Source organism: Pavona decussata, unplaced genomic scaffold, assembly GCF_977016875.1.
Source record: "Pavona decussata unplaced genomic scaffold, jaPavDecu1.1 SCAFFOLD_157, whole genome shotgun sequence".
Taxonomy (NCBI): domain Eukaryota; kingdom Metazoa; phylum Cnidaria; class Anthozoa; order Scleractinia; family Agariciidae; genus Pavona; species Pavona decussata.
The window spans coordinates 1,231,813-1,251,558 of record NW_028145569.1 but is presented as its reverse complement, the minus strand read 5'-3'; the positions used below and the strand labels follow the sequence as shown (position 1 = coordinate 1,251,558).

The 19,746-nt window shown below is 37.9% G+C and overlaps 1 protein-coding gene across 1 annotated transcript in view; it reads right to left on the bottom strand.

Moving 5' to 3' along the window:
• Positions 1-19,746, bottom strand: part of LOC146465113 (SWI/SNF-related matrix-associated actin-dependent regulator of chromatin subfamily A member 4-like) — a 41,320-nt gene that overhangs the window by 7,410 nt on the left and 14,164 nt on the right. The window contains exons 12-31 of the mRNA XM_085129010.1: positions 18,904-18,970; positions 17,702-17,812; positions 16,884-17,012; positions 15,631-15,744; positions 13,427-13,477; positions 12,540-12,602; positions 11,888-11,995; positions 11,201-11,287; positions 10,530-10,576; positions 9,336-9,413; positions 8,412-8,476; positions 7,800-7,987; positions 6,883-7,113; positions 5,134-5,211; positions 4,443-4,478; positions 4,110-4,190; positions 2,945-3,055; positions 1,351-1,455; positions 768-798; positions 333-411 (exon numbers count right to left, since the gene is read on the bottom strand). Coding sequence (XP_084985136.1) covers positions 333-411; positions 768-798; positions 1,351-1,455; positions 2,945-3,055; positions 4,110-4,190; positions 4,443-4,478; positions 5,134-5,211; positions 6,883-7,113; positions 7,800-7,987; positions 8,412-8,476; positions 9,336-9,413; positions 10,530-10,576; positions 11,201-11,287; positions 11,888-11,995; positions 12,540-12,602; positions 13,427-13,477; positions 15,631-15,744; positions 16,884-17,012; positions 17,702-17,812; positions 18,904-18,970 — 1,860 coding nt within the window. The remainder of the gene's footprint in view (positions 1-332; positions 412-767; positions 799-1,350; positions 1,456-2,944; positions 3,056-4,109; positions 4,191-4,442; positions 4,479-5,133; positions 5,212-6,882; positions 7,114-7,799; positions 7,988-8,411; positions 8,477-9,335; positions 9,414-10,529; positions 10,577-11,200; positions 11,288-11,887; positions 11,996-12,539; positions 12,603-13,426; positions 13,478-15,630; positions 15,745-16,883; positions 17,013-17,701; positions 17,813-18,903; positions 18,971-19,746) is intronic.

Here is a 19,746-nt window from a genome sequence, read left to right as displayed (position 1 = left end):
TTTGTAAACAACGCACGAACGGAGCTCTCTTGAGATAGAATCTTTGGCACTGAACAAATAACGGATTTTGGAGGAATATGTCTAAATTATTACAATAACGGTTGACAAGTTGCCTGATCTTATTTTGGGCAATGTCAGAGAAAGGGCTATGAAACGCAGTCTGTAAAAATGTGTAGCACTTTCACTAGGCCTGTCACTTGAGTTAATCTGTCTGACCTTTGAACTCTGTGTCGCATGAGTCTTGGTAATGTACTGATTAACCCTAAGCCTCGTAGCCACTCAGCCTCATGTCCAAAAAGATTGTTGAAGTACAAAAGGTAAAGAACACTTACTCATCCACGTATCTCACGATGTACTTGATCAGTTTTTTCATGTGCTTGGTTAGCTCAGGCGGATTGGGTGCTAGTTTCACTGCAAATCAGAAAGAAAGACCTTTATCCGTCAGTATTCAAGGCAATTATCACTTGAAGAAAGGGCAAGGTTACGTAAGATCATATTAGACGTAGTTTACCAAGTTGGAGGTTCTGTCGTTCAATTGCAACCAACCGGATCGGAAAAATTAGAGACTTCGTATGGCTTTAGGGGACGCCATCGCAGAATTAGAGACATTTGTATGGAATTTGGGCGACTTTTGACAGGTTATGACCAAACCTGGTAAACTTACTAATTTTTATGTAACCTTTCTGGCGATGGACAATGAGTCAAGAATGAACTTCGGAACGGGCATATATACAACAATGAAATGAAAATAGATCAAAACACTTTACCTGCTGGTGGTCTCCCTCGTTTTTTCTTCACCTGAAACAAAGCAAAATAAAATATAAAAGTCATTCGTAGCCCTACGGGTGTCTTTCAATATTAGCATGCCATGCCTTTTCCGAAGAACTACATCGTGTGGACAAGGAAGGTAAGTATTAGGGAACAAGTTTGTTCAAAGAGGACCCACCTTGTCAGGGGAAGGGAGATTTTCGAAGCCACCACCTATCTCATTAACATTAACGATAAATTTTTATTGGCTTTAAAATTGAGTTGATACAGAATTATTCAGCTAACAAGAGTCAGCATTACTAGATAAACTAGAAAAGTGAGGTTTGAATCTCATTGTCATTTTTTACTTCTGGATAGAGGGGTGGCTATGCAATAAAGACACAGTCTTTTGAGGTTGAGGAAGGGGGGTGCAGGTAGAGACCAACATCTATGTTGTGGCTTGGTATGTCCTGTTCGAGTGTAGTAGTTTTGACCACTTCTTATTGACATACAACGATATTCTCCTGAACTGTGTCATAGGCACTGAGGGAAAACAGTAAGCGAATGTCTATATTATCATTAGGAGTAAAAGATGTTTGTTACCTTTGGTGAGTCCATTTCGTCTCCTGTGTCATTCTTTCTTTTCTTGGCAATCTTCCTGACCTTTTGTCGTTCTTCCACCTCATCCAACCGGCCGTCTTCAATGGCCTGAAATTAAAAGGGGAAGATTTCTAAATTGGCGCGAAAAATTAGTTATTTGAGAGATCATGCAACGCTTTCTTCGGTAAACGCTAAACATCGTGTCACAAAATTTTATTGCCTTTAAAATTTGAGTTGACTCAGAAATATACAGCTAGCAAGAATCCGCGTTGATAGATAAACAAGAAAAGTGAGCTTTGAATCTCATTGTCATTTTTTTACTGCTGGATAGAGGGGTGGTCATGCAATAAAGACACCATCTTTTGAGGTTGAAGAAGTGGGGGAGGGGGGGAGGGGGAGGGGTTGCAGGCAGAGACCACCATCTATGTTGTGCTTTGGTGGGTCCTGTCCAAGTATAGTGAAACCTCGCCTTACCACCACCTTGTTATTACGACCACTTTTTTGTGCCCTGAACGAATTGAAAGTCCAGTCATCACCTTAGTTTTTCAACCTCGTTAATCCGACCACCTCGTTTCTACGACCACATTTTCACAGCCCGAAATGGTCGTATTAACGGTGTTCCACTGTACTATACAACCGTTAATGAGACCACCTTCGGGCCGTGTGGTGGTCTTAATCACCAGGGCCCAGTTGTCCAAAGCCCGATTAAGCTAATCCTGGATTAAGGTGAACTTTGATTCGAGTTTAATTACTAATCAGTGAAGACTCTTCAAAAAGATTTTTGTTCCTCAGTTCTGACTTAGACTTTTCTTCACTACTGGCTTAAAATTAGCTTTTAAAAACATTTTTAGTGAGCGAGATGAAAACCTTGGTTAATTTTTAATCGGGGATTAGTGTTAATCGGCTTTCGAACAACCCGGCTCAGGTTAGAAACTCGACATCAAAAACTAAGGCTGGTATTGTCTATAACTCCTTGAATGGCCTTGCACCCAATTATTTGTCCTCGAAATTCATTCAGCAGAGTGATGTGATTACTTCTTACAATTTGCGTGATTCTGATAATAAGCTTGCTATTCCCTTGCCACGTACCAACATTACAAAAATAGCTTTGGCTATAGTGGTGCAGTCCTCTGGAACAGTCTACCCTCAGCTGCTAGGCAAGCAACATCTCTGACTAATTTCCGACGATTGCTAATTAATTCCGACACGGCATTCGTGTAAAACAGGCTTTAATTTAGTTTACTTTTCTTAAATAGTTAGCAATATTTTAAATAATAGAAGATTAATCTGTATACAGTCTCTCGTAATAAGTTGTAGCTTTTATATTAAATTGTTAATGCCTGATGTATTTATCGTGTTTTTAAATGAAGATGATGATGATGATGATGACGATGGTGGTCATAAGGCAGGGAGGGGAGGGGAGGGGAGGGGGAGGGGAGGGGAGGGGGGTGGGGGAGTTGGTTTCACTGTGGTTTTGACTACTTCTCTTATTGTTTGGCTCCCCCAACATGGCCGCCATGAACACACTATTTGTCATTGACCAAAAGATTTCTAATGTAATACCCTTAAAGCGTTATAAAATGTTTTCTCTTCTGACCTTCAGCCACTGCCTCTCCGTCAGATCGTCGCAGTAAACAACATCTTTACGAATACGCGATCCACGACCAAATATCTTCTCTGTTTCTTCCTCCCAAGTCAGACGTTCAACCTGAAAAACAGAGCGTTTGATGAGCTTACACTAAAGCAGCATCAGCATTACCTCTACCACGATATAACCAAACCTTTATCACAGCCCACCCCATCGTCCCTCTAATATCAAAGAGCAAATTCTCCTATCTTGCCCCCATACCTTTAATATTAACGTTCTGAGGAGAAGCTATTAAAATATTAAGACAATTCACCTTGGATCATATCTTAGTTCTCATGACCTTAGAGGTTGAATAAGTATCGATATTACAAGGAGAAATTTGATGCTGATCATTGATAGTGCTTGAAGGGTTAAATAGGTGTTTCAAGTTTTCAAAGCCACTTACAGAAGTGTTTCAAGTGGTGTTATTGAAAACTTGTTTTATTGTTGCACACTTTTTACGCCTGACATGCATGAAAAACTTCTGCCAGGTTCTAGCAATGTGCAACTCCTCACTGGCCAGCCAGACCGGTAAGTTCGTAAACGGAATGTATCAATTTCAAGGATAACTTTTTTCCCTAGTCCTTCCACTTTCTTAAAAATACCACGTACCATTTCCGAAGTGATTACTTTTCAAGATTGTGCAGCACCATGCCTTCAAAATGACGCATTCAATTTACATTTTTGTTAATGCTTCAAATCTTTTCTCCGGTAACCCACCTCGAAAACCAAAAACATTTCTGTTTATGCTCTGCTAAAGCATTTTTCTCAGTCATTCGGAGCGTGAGCGTTTTTCAGAGAGAATTAATAAGTTTTAGAGCGGTTTTCAATTGTGTCGAAAGTAATTTTGCTTACTCTACTGCGCTCTGGGATTAGTTGGCAAAGTTTGCGCTATTTTCTCAACCAATGGCAAATCAAACCAAAACCAATCGCGACTTACTCGCACGTGTTTTCCCGCGCTTGGCGCTGGTTACACGTATTTTCTTCGAGTTCTGACTGGTTCATTGCGCTGTCTACGTCCGTTGCGATTGGTCAGATCAATTACTTTGGTTTTGGTTTTGCGACAGTCAATTGAAAACCGTTTCGAAGCAAAAGCCTAATAACTTGTTTACTTCTAACAGACAACGGTTCTTACCTCAGCATCATCCTTGACAATCCAGCGAGGAAGTTCATTCACTTGCATCAGTCGAGGCCGACGACGGAGCGAACCTGCCTCCTATCAACATCAAGAACACAAACATTTTATTTTTTTTACTTCTACTAACACACAAAGTTTAACAACAAATCAATCAATCAATCAATCAATCAATCAATCAATCAATCAATCAATCAATCAATCAATCAATCAATCAATCAATCAATCAGTCAGTCAGTCAGTCAGTCAGTCAGTCAGTCAGTCAGTCAGTCAGTCAGTCAGTCAGTCAGTCAGTCAGTCAGTCAGTCAGTCAGTCAGTCAACCAATCCTTACCCTGACTTCTTGTCGACGTCTTTCAATATCCATGCGCTGTAAAATAAGGAAAAAATGTATGAACATCAGGAGAGTAAGAAAGTCCTCCTCTCCATTCCCTGCGAGTTCTATATTCGTGTCCGAGCTTTCAGTATTTTTCCATCCCACTACCTTCGATTCTGGCACAGGCGTGTCACCTTGGGCATATCAGATTTTCTCTTTGTCCGTTACTCTTCTCAAATGCATTAATAATACATCAAGAGAAAACAAAGAAAATCACTACTGTGACCGTGGTTTGGATATGTGTTCTCAATTACCATACAATTTTGCCAACTTTAGCCTTGAATTTCTCCAAGAAATATCGATCATTTGAGAAGCCATATCAAACACTCAAAAGTCTGTTTCATCAGATATCCAAACGAGCCAACTAAAAGAAACTCAGCTGCGCCTCTTTTTTTCAACCTACTTCTCAGTGTTTGGATATTTGATGAAACACACCTTCCCGTGTTTGATACTTGAAAAACTAAATTTAGTTTACTAGCGTTTACTGTTTAATAGCCTTCGGTTGTTTCCTGTTGTGACTTTATTTTCCTTTGAACATACACTTGACCCGAGGTTCCTGCAAATCACCACAACATTACGTACCCACCAAGAAGTATCAACATAGAGTGTAAACTAACTTGCGCGTTTTGTTAAATCACACTGTTCGTACCTGAAATAGCTCAAACTCTTCTTCTGTTCGCGCAATCATCTGATTGATGGTTTCGTCATCTGGAACTTCACTTTCTTCCTGTTAAAATTAAATGACAAAATGGTCACACATTCCTGTTTGAGGTTAAGTTTGTGTTTGTGTTTGCGTAAACTGACGATGGCACAGGAGTTGCCGAAACATGTCTTTTAAATTTAAAAGTCTTGTTCTCTTCATTAAGACAGTTTGTTTTTAACACCATAATCTGGAAAGAACGGAAGAAATGGGTTGAAAAATTTCACCCCAAAGAAAAATCTAAACCAAAATATTAAGTTATGTTTTGAAACATAAGTGAAAATCATTAATATTAATAACGGGTTTCCATGACTTGTTTCACGGAACCAAAAAATGGTTTCCTATGGCGTCTAGGCACGGAGCAGAAAAAAGTGTTTTCCATGCAAATAATTTGAAATCACTCCTTGTTGTTAATGCCACAGAAATTGCAGCTTGCTCTAACCATGTGGACAACTGGGCTTAGATCAGATCAGATCACAGTACTCTTTAAAATTGTTTGATATTTATATCTGGTGAGAATATCAGCTAAATTTTAATAAGAGTGCATGAGATAACTAAAGAAGGCTGCTTCTACAAAACTTACATAAGCCTTTGACTTAAACTCACGGCAAAGTAAAAACCGTTAAGGACGGTGCCTACTATTGTTACTGCGCATACGTTCTGCGCATCGCAAGATACTCGGGTTTCCTATGGGTGGTGCCTACTAATACTGGAATATTTTTGCGCGGTTTACAACTATACGGAGAAAGCAGAACTTACCAAATGCTTTTGGTATCTAAAAAGAAAATTGGGGGTAACAAGGCATTTTTCAGAGATAATTAAGCTTCAATTTAGGAAAAAATCCCATACATTGCTTTATATTTTGGCGCTTTTTAGAGATATTTTTGCTTAATTATCTCTAAAAAATGCCTGGTTATCCCCAATTTTCTTTTTGGATTCCATTGGCCCTTGCTAAGATCTGCTTTTCCCGCATAGTCATAAACCGCACAAAAATACTTCGGTATTAGCAGGCACCGTCCTTAAAGCCGACTCATCAACGCAATTCCGTGCTCCAGAAACTGTGAGAAAACTGGTACTGATCGTTTGAATGGACGGATGGACATCGCGCCGATGAATAAGGGAATTTTTCTGCATTATCTTGGGGCAGCGTAGCCTTTGTTCAATAGTTTTCACCAAAAAGAGCATTTCCTGTACATCTGACTGCCGAGAAATGCACTTATTCATTGGCGCAATTTCCTCACTCATACCAGTCTCCCCGTAGTTTCTGGAGAGGGGAATAAAATAAGGTATACAAACTCCGCGTCAAAAGGAGGTTGGACACCTTAAGACGTTTACATAACGTAGTATTCTTTGATGTATAAAGACTGGCACTGATCTACACTATTTAGCCGTTAGGACTGATCTGAAAAGGGTTAGCTGTCATTTATTGTCATGGGTAACTCTATGTAAAGAAGTTCAAAACTGCCGCTCTTGGCAGACTGGAATGAAGCAAATGACCCAGGTTTGGGGCTCACATGTTCGTATTTTAACTTTCTTTTCACGGTTGAGTTTGAAATAAGTGTTACATTTTGTGAACATGATAAAATGTCTAACCTCCTTCTGAAAGATTGCAGAATGTGCGCTCCAGAACGATGCTTATGGACAATCCTTAAAGGTAAATTTCTCAAAAATGCAGGCAAGACAAAATGAAATTATTACCTCGTCATCATCATTCTCTGTGTCCAAAAGTGCCATCAAGAAAGCTCGTCTTTCACTCGACGTGGAGTTCTGGTTAAACATGCCGGCTTGGATGACCTTTTCATCGACGTTGAGCTTGTACCTGGCAGCGGCAAGGATCTTCTCTTCAACACTGTTAACTGTCATCAGCCTCAATACTCGCACTTCATTCTTCTGACCAATACGATGGGCTCGGTCCTGCGCTTGGAGATCCTGAAAATACGCGTTAAGGTAACTTCACCATAACACACACAGCATTGCAACATGAAAGGCAACGTGTTACTACTGAAATTACATGAGCTTAGAGCAATTTCCAATTGAGTGTCCTTAAACCAAAACCAAAGTAATTACTCTGGGTAATCACAACAGATGTAAACAACACAACAAGCCAATCAGAATTCGAAGCAAATATATGTAACTGGCGCCAAGAGCGGGAAAAAGCGTGCGGCCAAAACACGATTGGTTTTGGTTTGGATTCTCATTGGTTGAGAAAGTGGCGCGAGTTTGTCATTTATTTTTTTATTTATTTAGTTTGTTTGCCACACACAAATTACAATGATTAATAAATTACAATAATTACAATGATTACAATGGTTACAAATGATTACAAAATAATAGTAATTAAAGTGCAAGAGATAGAAAAGAAGTGACGAGGGAACCTAATAAACACCATGGGGCTTGTTAACCAATCACAGAGTGCAGTAATGCAAAGCCAAAGCAAGCACAAAATTACTTTCGACACTCAATTGAAAACCGCGCTATATGTAATTTAGCTAATTTAGCTACCTCACCCTAGCTACTCATCTAGAGTAGCAAGGGTGGGGAAAAGGTGATGTAATTCCATGAGAGGGGAATAACCGGTTCACTATATGGTGATGGAATTAAATGAAGTAACCTACCTGGTGTGGATTCCAGTCACTGTCAAAGATGACCACAGTGTCAGCAGCTTGTAAGTTCAGCCCCAGGCCTCCAGCTCGTGTACTGAGCAAGAAGATGAAGTATGGAGAGTCCTTGGCATTGAAGAGTGCCAGCAGTTGTCCTCTGTCTTCACTCTTGGTCGTACCATCCAAACGCAGATAAGGGTATGCTACATGAAGGATAGAAAGTTTTAGAACTCTTTCACGCCCAAACCTTGAGAAGTGAAGGAAGTTGTAACTTTTGAGTCAGTGGATGAAATGGATGTTGGACAAATGTTGGATGAACAGGGTGTTCAAACGGTTTCAACGTCATTCAACATTTTCAAGAACAAAGGAAATGTTGAATCGATATTGAATGAAAGTTCAAACCAATTTAAATTTGATTCAACACACTTTCAACAATATTGAACAACCAGTTCAAACGCCCACGGCATTTGGTTCAACAACAGTGTTGAACGCATGTTGAAGCAAATGTTGAATCTGTTTAAAAGGCCTTCAGTTCCACCTAAGGCTTGGTCACAAGCTAGCGTTGAAAGCCGTTTGCTTGACAACAACTACGTTTTATTTTCTGCATTGACTACTACCTCCATTTACCTTTCCAGTTGAAATAGTCCTCGAGAATGGTCATCAGGGACGTCATCTGGGAGAACAACAGCACCCTAAAAAGATGACAAGATGTCTTGCAATTATACACTAAAGGTGCATTTCATTGGGCCTACTCCGGAATAGAAATACATACAACGATGACAAGAAATCTCTCATAAGAGGTTTTAGGAGTTACTGGAGTACAAAATCCCTCTTAAATTTTCATGTGTCAGCAACAGTTTGCAGAAAAGTCTTCAAAAATTTACTTTAAAAGAGAAATCTAACAGCCATTGAGTAGCATTCTTCTTATTCTTATTCTGGAATGGATTCACTCAAATGCAATAAAGAATGCAATAAAGAAAGAAAATTGGGGGTGGGCTATATATCATGAGCTTTTTTTTTTTTTTTTTAGAGATAATTAAACAACAATTATTCTTAAAAGTTTTAAAATACAAAGCAATGTATAGCGTTTTTTTTTTCCAAAATGACGCTTTATTATCCCTCAAAAATGCCTGGTTACCCCCAATTTTCTTTTCGGATCCCAAGAGCACGTGCTAAGTTCTGCTTTCTCTGCATAGTTTTAAACCGCACAGAGATACAGTATCCCTGTATTAGTAGGCACCAACCATAGGAAACCCGAGTACCTCGAGATGGACAGAACGTATATTGTATGCGTAGTGACAAAAGTAGGCACCGTCCTTAAACAAGGGAAAAGAAATTAAATATCAACTGCGCTCTACCTTAACATCAGCTGGTGGCCTATAGGGCTAAGGAGTAGCCTATGTGTTTGACTGCGTAGCGCAAATGTTAGAGTAAGAGGTTGAAGACATGGTTCCAATAATTACTGAGTTTTGAGCATTTTATGACCTCATTTTATGGTCTAGAAGATTATAGACCAACGAAAACTGCTGTTGATTTGTTAAATAGCATTACCTGTGGCTGGTTCTCTTGAGCTTTGGCAGAATCCTATCCAGAAGGTCAAATTTCCCTGCCACTCTGTAAACATCAGGGCTGTTTGAGAGAAGAAAGAACTACTTTAGAAGAAGTGCATGTACACTGTAACATTATTTTTTGCACATAGTTACAGCCAATCCATGTCACGTGTGACCAGTATTTCCGAGAATGAAATGAACATTCATTTCAAATTCCTCTTTGTAATGTCCGGCATTTAAATGGAATGTTGAACATTTCTCTGGAAATCTTTCTGAAAAAAAAAGCATTAAAAAAAAAAAGAAAGATTCAAAATACTTGGGAAAAAATAATATTGTTATTCTTAAAATACTTATGCTGCACTGTAAATGTAACGTAATGTAAAAGTCATAGCTTTATACCATCAATAAACAAGGGAAATTTCTACGGGAACACTGAAGTCTTGTTGGCGATCTTCAAAACTGACATGTAAAGTTCAAAACTACGTTCAAATTTCAAAAATACTGGTCACACGTGACGTGGATTGACTGTAAACGACAACAGCTCTTCTGCGAATACCATGGAGATAGAAAGCCAACCTAAGACAACTATTGTAAGATGCAACGAACTGAGGGTGCTTTACATTTGCCAGACCACTCAGTTTGCACTATTCTAATAATGCTTGATAAGGGCACATAACATTTTCAGAGCCTTCATTAAAAGGGGCAGTCTCGCCTATTTTTAGTGTCACTAGGAATAGCCAAAAAAAGTATTAATTTTGTTTTAATGGAATCATTAAAATGACGTTTGAGTTTTGTTAACAATAACCCTATCAGTGCACAGAAACTACTGTGTATGGCTAGGATGGAAGTGGATTGCAAAAAGTTGGTCAATTTTTTTTCAAGCTATTCCTGTGTATTTTAGAGTAGTCGGTGAAAACTGATTTGCATGCTTAATTATTGCTGAAAAATGTGTGGTTAACCCCCCCCCCCCTTTTTTCCCTCATAGTTGTAAACTGCCCAAAAATATTTCTGTTTTAGTAGGCACCGCTGTTAAGCAACCCGACCTCCAGGGAACATCACAAGATGCGCAGAACGTATGCAGAGTAGCAAGGGTAGGTACCTTAAAACAGAACATCATGTTTGGGCGTGCATGCACTTAAAACAGGAATCAGGTATCAGTGCAGACAGAATTATCCCAAAACAATGCAGCACTTACCCGTGAACAATTCCAGTAGTGAAACCTAAATGTTCAGCCATTGATTCCTAAATAAGTAAAGAATAATATAAATAAACAATTTAATGAGGCCACAAGGGCTTGCCTTGCTATTGTTGGTATTGGAGGTTAATACATGCGTGTTTTTCCTTTTTCGGGGTGGGGGAAGGAATGTATTGTGATGACTATGTACATTACAAAATGAAAAAAAAAAAAAAAAGGCTTTTAACTGTTCAAGTACAAGGATCGAGTTCATTATGTAGTATTGTATTTATTTGACGTGATTGCTGTAACTGTAGTGTGACAGTAATAGTGTTACAACTGCACTGTAATGTAATTATAAATTAATTAATCTAAACAGTGTCGGAAATATTGTCAGTACTGTAATGTAGTAATGTTGTAAGTATTGTTTAGTGTAAGCATTGTAAGTATTGTAAGTAGCTATTAAGTCTTGCAAAATAAAAAAAATAAAAATTAAAAAAATAAAAAGTTTCCTAAATTTCCTCACCTTTCACCATTAGCCAAAAACAATTTTGGGAAAAATCTGAAATTTTTTTTTACTTTTCCAAGACCCAAACAAAACTTTCTAATTTTCAGTACTTTTCCAGGCCTGGAATGCAAATTTCAATTTCCATGAATGTGTGAACCCTGCGAGGAGCATCTTGTATTCTTACCTCAATATGCTGGAACATAAAAGGGTGATTGCAAATCTTTCTCAGCTGCATGATAGTGTTCATCAAGGTCTTAGTTCCTCCACGGCCCTGCATCAACAAGGAAAGTACAACTTCAATGACAACAATAAACAGTTCATTTTCTCAAACTCACAACACTCTGACGCTCAACTCGATTCTCATTGATTATGCCTTGATCTTTGATTCTTGCAAGGTTTCAGTACCAGCGATTGAGTCTCGAAAGAGATGGTTGTGTTACTTTTAACCACACTAACTGTATTATAAAAAAAGTCTAGCTTTCACCAAATGAATAAAGAGGAAAAAGAAGCTAAAAAAAATTAACAAAAAAAATTAGTTATCAGTGATTGGTATATACCGCATAAGTGAATACTACTTTTCGTGCGTGCTGATTGGCTAGCTCGGAGGTGATTAGCCAAGTACTAGTCACCTCCGAGCAACTGAAGAAATCGCTTACTGCGCGCCGCGCGAGATTTTAAAATTTCCCACCATTTCTCGGTATACTGTCCAAAATAAAGGAATTTTGGCCCGCTAGTTATTCAGCTTGTGTGGTATATACTAAAACAATTATTCACCTCAGTGTCGGTGAAAGTGGTAGATATTTACCTCGACCACTATTCACCTCCACTTCGGTGAATAATTGTTAATTACTTGAACTGATGATATACAGACCTTTTTGTCCTTCTCAGAGCCATCTGTGAGCAGTACACCAGCCTTGTGCATGTGATTGTAAAGAATACGCTGTAGTGATGACATGTCGCATTTCACAACATACTCCACCTAAAAATAATAACAAAGAAACAGCACTTATTAATGACCTGGAAATAGCCCACATCAACTAAAAGGAAAATCCACAACAGGACTTGTTTGTTTTTGCATTTCAAATCGGGTTGAGTTTCACGATAAAAAGAACTAAATCATGCTGAAATGCTCAGCTAACAACAAAAAGCAACAAACCCTAACATTGTCTGTGGGCTTACATGAATATTCAGAATTTTTAATCTATATGTAAATAATTTGTCATTGCTTTAGATAGCATTTAAGCCTAATCTTAAATTCGCTAAGCTTCTCTGTTTGCCTGATGTTTCAAGGCAGAGCGGGGAGGGATTATTTTTGCAGGGGTTTATATTTGGACTTAAATGACATCTATTGTGGTTGTTTAGAGTGAACACTTTAGTTTTGGTGATACACCGTACGATACTCAACTGAACACTATCCTAGTTGAAGCTTGTACATGCACAACCCATTTATTATGAGCAGAGTTGAACTATCTGGCTGATTTATCATCCTGGGCTTCATAAAATGATAATTACTACTTTCTTACCTTCTCTGGCAATTGAGATTCCACTTCTTTCTTCAGACGACGCAATAAGAATGGACGGAGTACCTTCCCATTATTAAAGAAAAAAAATTATCATTAGAAACTATTAACATTTACCAGTTTCTATTGGTTCAAAATAAAGCCAATATTGGAACTCGACAAAAACAGATAAATTACCAGGGCTGCTATTCAACAGGATAAAAATAATAAAATTTCCAGACTTTTCACTGACCATCTAAAACAAATCCCTTGGCAATAAAACTGGCAATGAAGCCGCAAAAAGCAATTCCTTCATAAATATTTTTTGAAACAACATTAATGTTGCCCAAAAGAAAACTTTTTTGCAAACCCTGTGGCTACACAAAAATAAAAATAATGCCCTGACTTTTTACCGACTTAATTTAGAGTTTAGAGAATTTGCAGTTTCCCTGACTTGATACAAAATTCACTGACTTTTCCTTTTTCCTGACCTTAAAAGGGTATTTTTCCCAACTTTTCCTCGACTGTAGCAACCCTCATTGCAGCGTGACTGTGAAAATTGAACACTTTCTGGAATGGTTATTATAATTATTGGAAAGAGAACAAATCAGATTTGCGATGTATAAAAACTACTGCAAACTGCAACACGAATTGATTTAGTGATTTGTGGTGAATGTTCTTGCAGTTCGATAGAACATCTGATTGGCTATGGGACGATCCAAATTTCAGCAATTTAATGTGCACTATAAATAGTAAGAATCTAACACACAGAACTTTGCACTATTGCTGCATGTAGAAAGACAATGACTTGGGACATCAGGATTTAATGGCCCAAATCACCACAAGTAAATTAGGGACAGATGGGATGGAACTGGACAGAAGGAATGTAGCAAGCTCTGCTTGAGTCTAACCTTATGCAAACGACGGATAATCAAGATGGTTTCTTCTTCATTCAGCTCAACCTGCCAAAATAATGTTAAAGTATTATTCTTCTGGCTGGTGAATAAATTGGCCTGAAGACTTGCCTACTCGTAACACTGTAAGTGTAATGCAGGGCTGTATTTTGGGGCCATAACCTGTCACAACTGTCAAGGTTGTATCCCCCTAGCAACCTGATCACAATCGTCATTGTTACAGGCTCAGTTTACCCACAAAACAGCACATTAGCTATAGGTATGCATGCATTGTTCAATGCAACATGCAATTCAAAAACATAGCCATGGATATTCCAATGAAATAAAGGCCCGTATAAAGAGTTTCAACATTTGACCAACATTAATTAATTTTACCACAACTGTTTCTAATCTTGCAATCTGATTGGCTAATTTTCCATTGTCGATAAGAGTCTAGACAACGCTGCTCGCGTCAATCAGTTATTGTAAACATTTTCTTTGACGTTGATATTGTGGTAAAAAACAAATCAAAGGTGGTTTAGCGTTGTCTGCACTCTTATCGACAACAATATTCGTCATCACAGTGGTCAAAATTTGTTGTGGACTCACTCGATGTCCACAACATTTTGACCACTGTGATGACGAATATCGATGTCGATAAGAGTACGGACAATACCAAAGCACATTCGATTTGTTAATTTTGTTCAACAAAAGTTGAATGAATGATGGTCAAATGTTGAACGGAGTGTTTGAACGGCTTCAACATCATTCAACATTTTTGAGAACAAAGGGAACATTGTATGGATGTTGATTCAACACAATTTCAAGAGTTTTTTTCACTTTCATCAATGTTGAATGACCTCTTCAAATGCTCCCAGACATTGGTTCAACAAAGTGTTGAACGCATGTTGAAGCAAATGCTGAAACTGTTTAAATGGGCCCTAATGCAGCATTTAGTTCACAAGATTGATGCAACTATCTACAAAGACAATCTGTTGTATATTATTTTACAACTCATATGCCCACAGAAATATACAGTCAACTCTCGCCTTGGGGACACCTCGCTATCACAAACACACCGATCACATGGACAGCAGCTAAATCCCTGGCAAAAACAATAGTACATACGTTTGACTAAAATAAATTCCTGCTATTACGGACTCCCACTATTAAGGACACTAATTTGTGGTCCCGAGGGTGTCCACGACAAAGGGAGTTGACTGTAATCTACTAGACTTGTAACCCTTTGAACGACCCAGCAAAACAGTGATTATATTGCCAGGATAACCTCCCAAGGGTGGGGTTGATTTTCCTCTCAACATTGAACAGGCACAAGGTAATAAATATGTGACTGTGGTAAGCATAGAGAGGAGAATACCTTTGTTATGCACTTAAATATTATTTTGTTGTTGCAGCAGTTTGAAAGTGGCTTCAGCTATTGTGTCCATGTATGCAATCTTAACGTGCGACCTGTCAACTACGTACTGAGTAGTACCTTCCTCTGGTGCTGTTCATTTTGCTGCGCAAAGGTGGTTCTTACATAGAGGATATTACATGACTATGCGGAGATTTGAAATTTCCCTTAGAGTGCTGAAAAAATAAATTATATTTCATGAGTGCAGCGAACGAGTGAAATATTTTTCAACACAAGCAGAGAAATTTCCTATCTCCAAGCAGCCACGTAATGTTCTGTTTATTATACAAACGCCAATGAAATACCATTCATTGCAAAAGGCCCGATTAATTATGTAACCATAATAATGCTGATCTTTTCACATGTCAAGTATTTCATTAAATTAAACAGAAAAACTAACGCAGAGAGATTTCGACATTTCGATGACATCCTGTCATCATTATCAAGAAAATGAAGAAAATTTACATAAGTAAGTAGACAAAAGTCAATCTTATAAGTATTTCATTGGTGTTTATATAACAATAATTTTATAATTTAATGCTATAACAAATTTGTTATTTTTCAGAGTAATTTGCTTCAACCCTTTAAACCCTAACAGTGATCAGCATCAAATTTCTCCTTGTAATATCAATGCTCATTCAACCCCCGAGGTCATGAGAATTAAGGATATAATCACCCAAGATGAATTTTCTTGATATTTTAATATCTTCTCCCCAGTACTTTTACAAAAATAGTATGGGGACAAGAAAGGAGAATTTGTTCTTTGATATTAGGGGTTAAAGGGTTAAGGTGTAGCACTTTGACTTACCTTTTCACCAGTCATGGCAAAGGGTGCATTGAACCACTGCTCAAAAGTACTGCACGACTTGAATATTGTTGGAAGAAGAAAGTTTAACAACGCCCACAGTTCTGGCAAGCGGTTCTAAAAATAATGAAATGTGGATAATCATAAAAACCCATTCTTTAATATTAAAGCTGCCTCAAACTTGAAGGACCACTTTCCAACTTAGACAACCTCTCTCTATTTCTGACATTTTATAGGTTACATCCCATAACAATATTATTATTATTAACATGGCATCCTCGCCGCAAACTCAAGGCCCTATTAGAAAGGGACTCGGAAAAAATTGTGGTCAAGCAAATGAAAAAAATTCTGTCATAAATATAAACTTTAATGACACTACACCCAATGACAAATAGATCATGTTTGTTTCTGTGCCTTGCATGACTGCAGCTGTATTATAGCGTAGTAATGTTCCAGGTTCTACTATCAAACCCCACTCATCAAGATCAGTCTTTAGTGGTGTTAGCGAAACCCTGGTTTAGTGTTGCACACCTCCGACACCTGGCAAACATGGTGGTTTAATTCCTGACAGGTTTTAAAAAGTGTGCAGTAAACTTAATGTATCTCTCTGTATCTCACTGGACATGTGTTGGATGGCCGTTAATATGAACATTAAAAAGAACAACTCCTAATTTCATGCAACACACCGACAAAACTCTTAAAGGTGTTGGCCAATTGTGTTTCATTAATACCAAAAAACTGGATGCCAAATGCAAACAAATGCTTCAACATAGCAACATTATGGAATGACAATAAATTTAATCATACAGTAACTACACTGTATTACAAAATTTTTGAATCTGATTGGTTATTGACAGCCATAATTTGAGCATTAATAGGACAGTGTAAGCATCATGCCTAACAAATAATTGATAGTACACAACATTGCACGCGATGTGATAAGACAATTGCACTTCACTGGGATCCTTTTTCCCACGTATTTCGTAAATAAAACAGTTGTTCCTACAATGTATATTCTTTGAACTTTATCTATTTGTCACAGTCAATTGTTCTCAGAAATATTATTGTAATGGTTATGATTAGCTCGTAACAGAACTTTGTGGCATCCAATTCAATCTGTAATCATACTCGTGATGAAACAAATCGGACTCCTGCTAGGCAGTCATCCTATTTTGCTAATCACTTGTATGATTACAGACCAAATTAGACTCCACTCAGTCCTATTACCATTATGTACATGTATAACATTGCAGTACCTGCAGTGGAGTTCCAGTCAGCAGGACCCTATGGGGTGCAGCATAATGTGTGTTCAGGATCTGGGTCAGTTTGCAGTGATGGTTCTTCATCCTGTGTCCCTCATCCACAACCATGTATCGCCAGCGCACCTGATTTCAAACAAAAATACAACATGCTCTGGTTACATAATTATACAGTTAATTAATGGGGGACATTTTACTCCTCAATTTTGGCACAAAATTTCTTTGTTAATTTATAATAATATTTTGCATGTGAAATTACAAAATTGATAGGGCAACATTTCTTGAGACAGTAGACAAGTCAAACACACAATTGTGAGTGTGATTTGTCACCTATGATATTAAAAGGTAGTCAAATGATCTACTTATGAAATTAGGAAATAATTTCATGTGTGCTTTGTCAAAATTCTAATAACTTCCCTTGCCTAGAGGCTCAGGGAATTATTAGAGAGCAAAGTGCACAAGTGACATAAATTGAGTTGAAAATGTACAGTAGGAAGAGAAATGTCTTCACAAGTAGCCATGTTTATTGATATACAACTGACACTAATATTAATTAAGATTGAAGTGATTTCTGAAAAGAAATAAAAAAACTGACCACATGACATGGGTTTCCCAGGAATTTCAAAAGACTGCCTAAAGATCAAAGATTTTCTGGCAAAACGCTTAGAAGAGATTTCCAAGGAAATTTATTTTTTTATAGAATAATACTGAGTTCATTCAATGTTTTATGGATGAAATATAAATTTTTTAGCATGTGATAATACCGCAAGTACAATTCATGTATTTTTAACCATTGAAGAGAATTATGTACCAACCTTGGAGAGAACTGACTTGTCCTTCATCACATACTCATACGTGGTGAGAACAACATTGAATTTTCCAACACGGATTTGAGAAGCAGCTGATCGGCGCATGTTGGGTGAGCCCTGACAGAGAAACATTGTACACAATTAGCACATCATGGCAGTCAAGTCTGTTTTGGAAACTTGTAGCCCACTAAGAGGCAACTTAGGTTGGAGTTTTCTATGTTCCAAATGATTTTGTCACCCTTTCTTTGTGTCCCCTATACTCATTACTCAGCCTTCAGCCAAGCAATCCATGATAGACCATAAGAACTACCCCCACCCCAGAAATGCAGGGAATGGTTGAAGACAACTCCCACATAAGTTTCTTTATGCATTATGGCCCAGGGGCCCATTTCTTGACAGTCCCGGTACCTTTTTGGGACCAGAAAGTATTTTATTTTCATGATGTTTACATTAAAGATTCAAAATATGTTTGTTTGGAAAGCTAAGCAATAAAAATCTAAGTTAGTGAAGCATGTAGGACTGGTGTGCAGGCTAAAATCTGCATTCATTAGATTTGGATTTTAAATAATTTATAGCTCCCAAACCGAAACGTTATTGGGACTTTTTTTTTCAAGGAATGGGTACCTGGACAGTAATTTTACTTGCGAGCCTGGGAAAAGGGTGTGTATTGGCGACAAGAAAGAGTTGGGATTACAGACAGGGGGCTGATTTCTGTTTGGGTTTGTGAGCATCTGGAAAAAAACTGTACAAATACATATTGTAACTGAATAAAACACGAGTACATGTAGTATCAGGAAATGTAGCAATGCAAAGTTGGCAAAGAGTCTCTTCAGCAAAACCTGGGAAGAAGCATGCTTTAATCTATTAGAAAGGAGGTATAAGATGAGCAGTCAGGGCTAAAACATTTGCCCTCTGGGAAACTTTTCAACAATGGAACCTTCCTAAAAAAATTAATAAAATACACGACAAACAAATGTTCCAGGTTCTACTATCAAACCCCACTCATCAAGATCAATCTTTAGTGGTGTTAGCGAAACCCTGGTTTAGTGTTGCACACCTCCGACACCTGGTAAACATGGTGGTTTAATTCCTGACAGGTTTTAAAAAGTGTGCTGCGCGTAGTCAAAACCAACTGAAAACAACTTTTTGCGTAATCTTGTTTGTAACATGTTCTGGGGTTCAAACACGTCTGCTATGTACAATCTCACCTTGTAACTCACGACAATGATTGACGGTGTCCATTTCTCAAATTCCAACAACCAGTTCGATAGTGTTCTGCAGAACAATAATTTCAACAAGCAGTTAGAATGATACATGTACAGACATGGATCCTGGAGGAAATGTGGCCATGTTCCAATAATGCATGCGCTGATGGCATGAGGTTGTAATTGGGTCCAGGGGAATAGTCCCCAAGGAAATTTTAAATTCTGACTCCTGAAAGTGCCATTTCCTGGGTTTTAAAGTCATTCCGACAGGCATTTTTCATACTATACACAGGAATTTTCTTTTATTCCAATTAGTATCTATTAATTTTGTTGTCAAACACCTGGCCAATGTCCATAAAAAGTGGAAAGTGGTCTGGATCAGCACCTGATGTACATGTATGTCAAAAGATGATTATAAATGGGTTGTTGGAAAGTGCCTGACCACATGCATCAAATGTCTGACACAATTTAAAAGTAATTTGCTGTGTTCAGACACGACGCATGTCTGATGACTAACTACACCCAGATGCTATTTAAATATCTTGATATCCAAGGGTGGTTCCTGTACTCACTGAACTACAGAGAAACTTAACAACATGCCAAGCTACGTTATTAATTTTTGCTAACATTAATGTAATGTAAACATGTGAAGTTTTCCTTCAGTAGAATCTTGGGTAATGGGTAAGTGGGTCAAGTGAGGCCTTAAGCTACTGTATTAAATTGTTTTATTCCAAGCTTTTGCTGATCCACAGCATCGTCACCAGGGAATCTTGTAATATTTATGATGGAAAATGTACCTGATACCATGCATCATTAATTCTAATTTTTTTTAAATAACTTTAAACA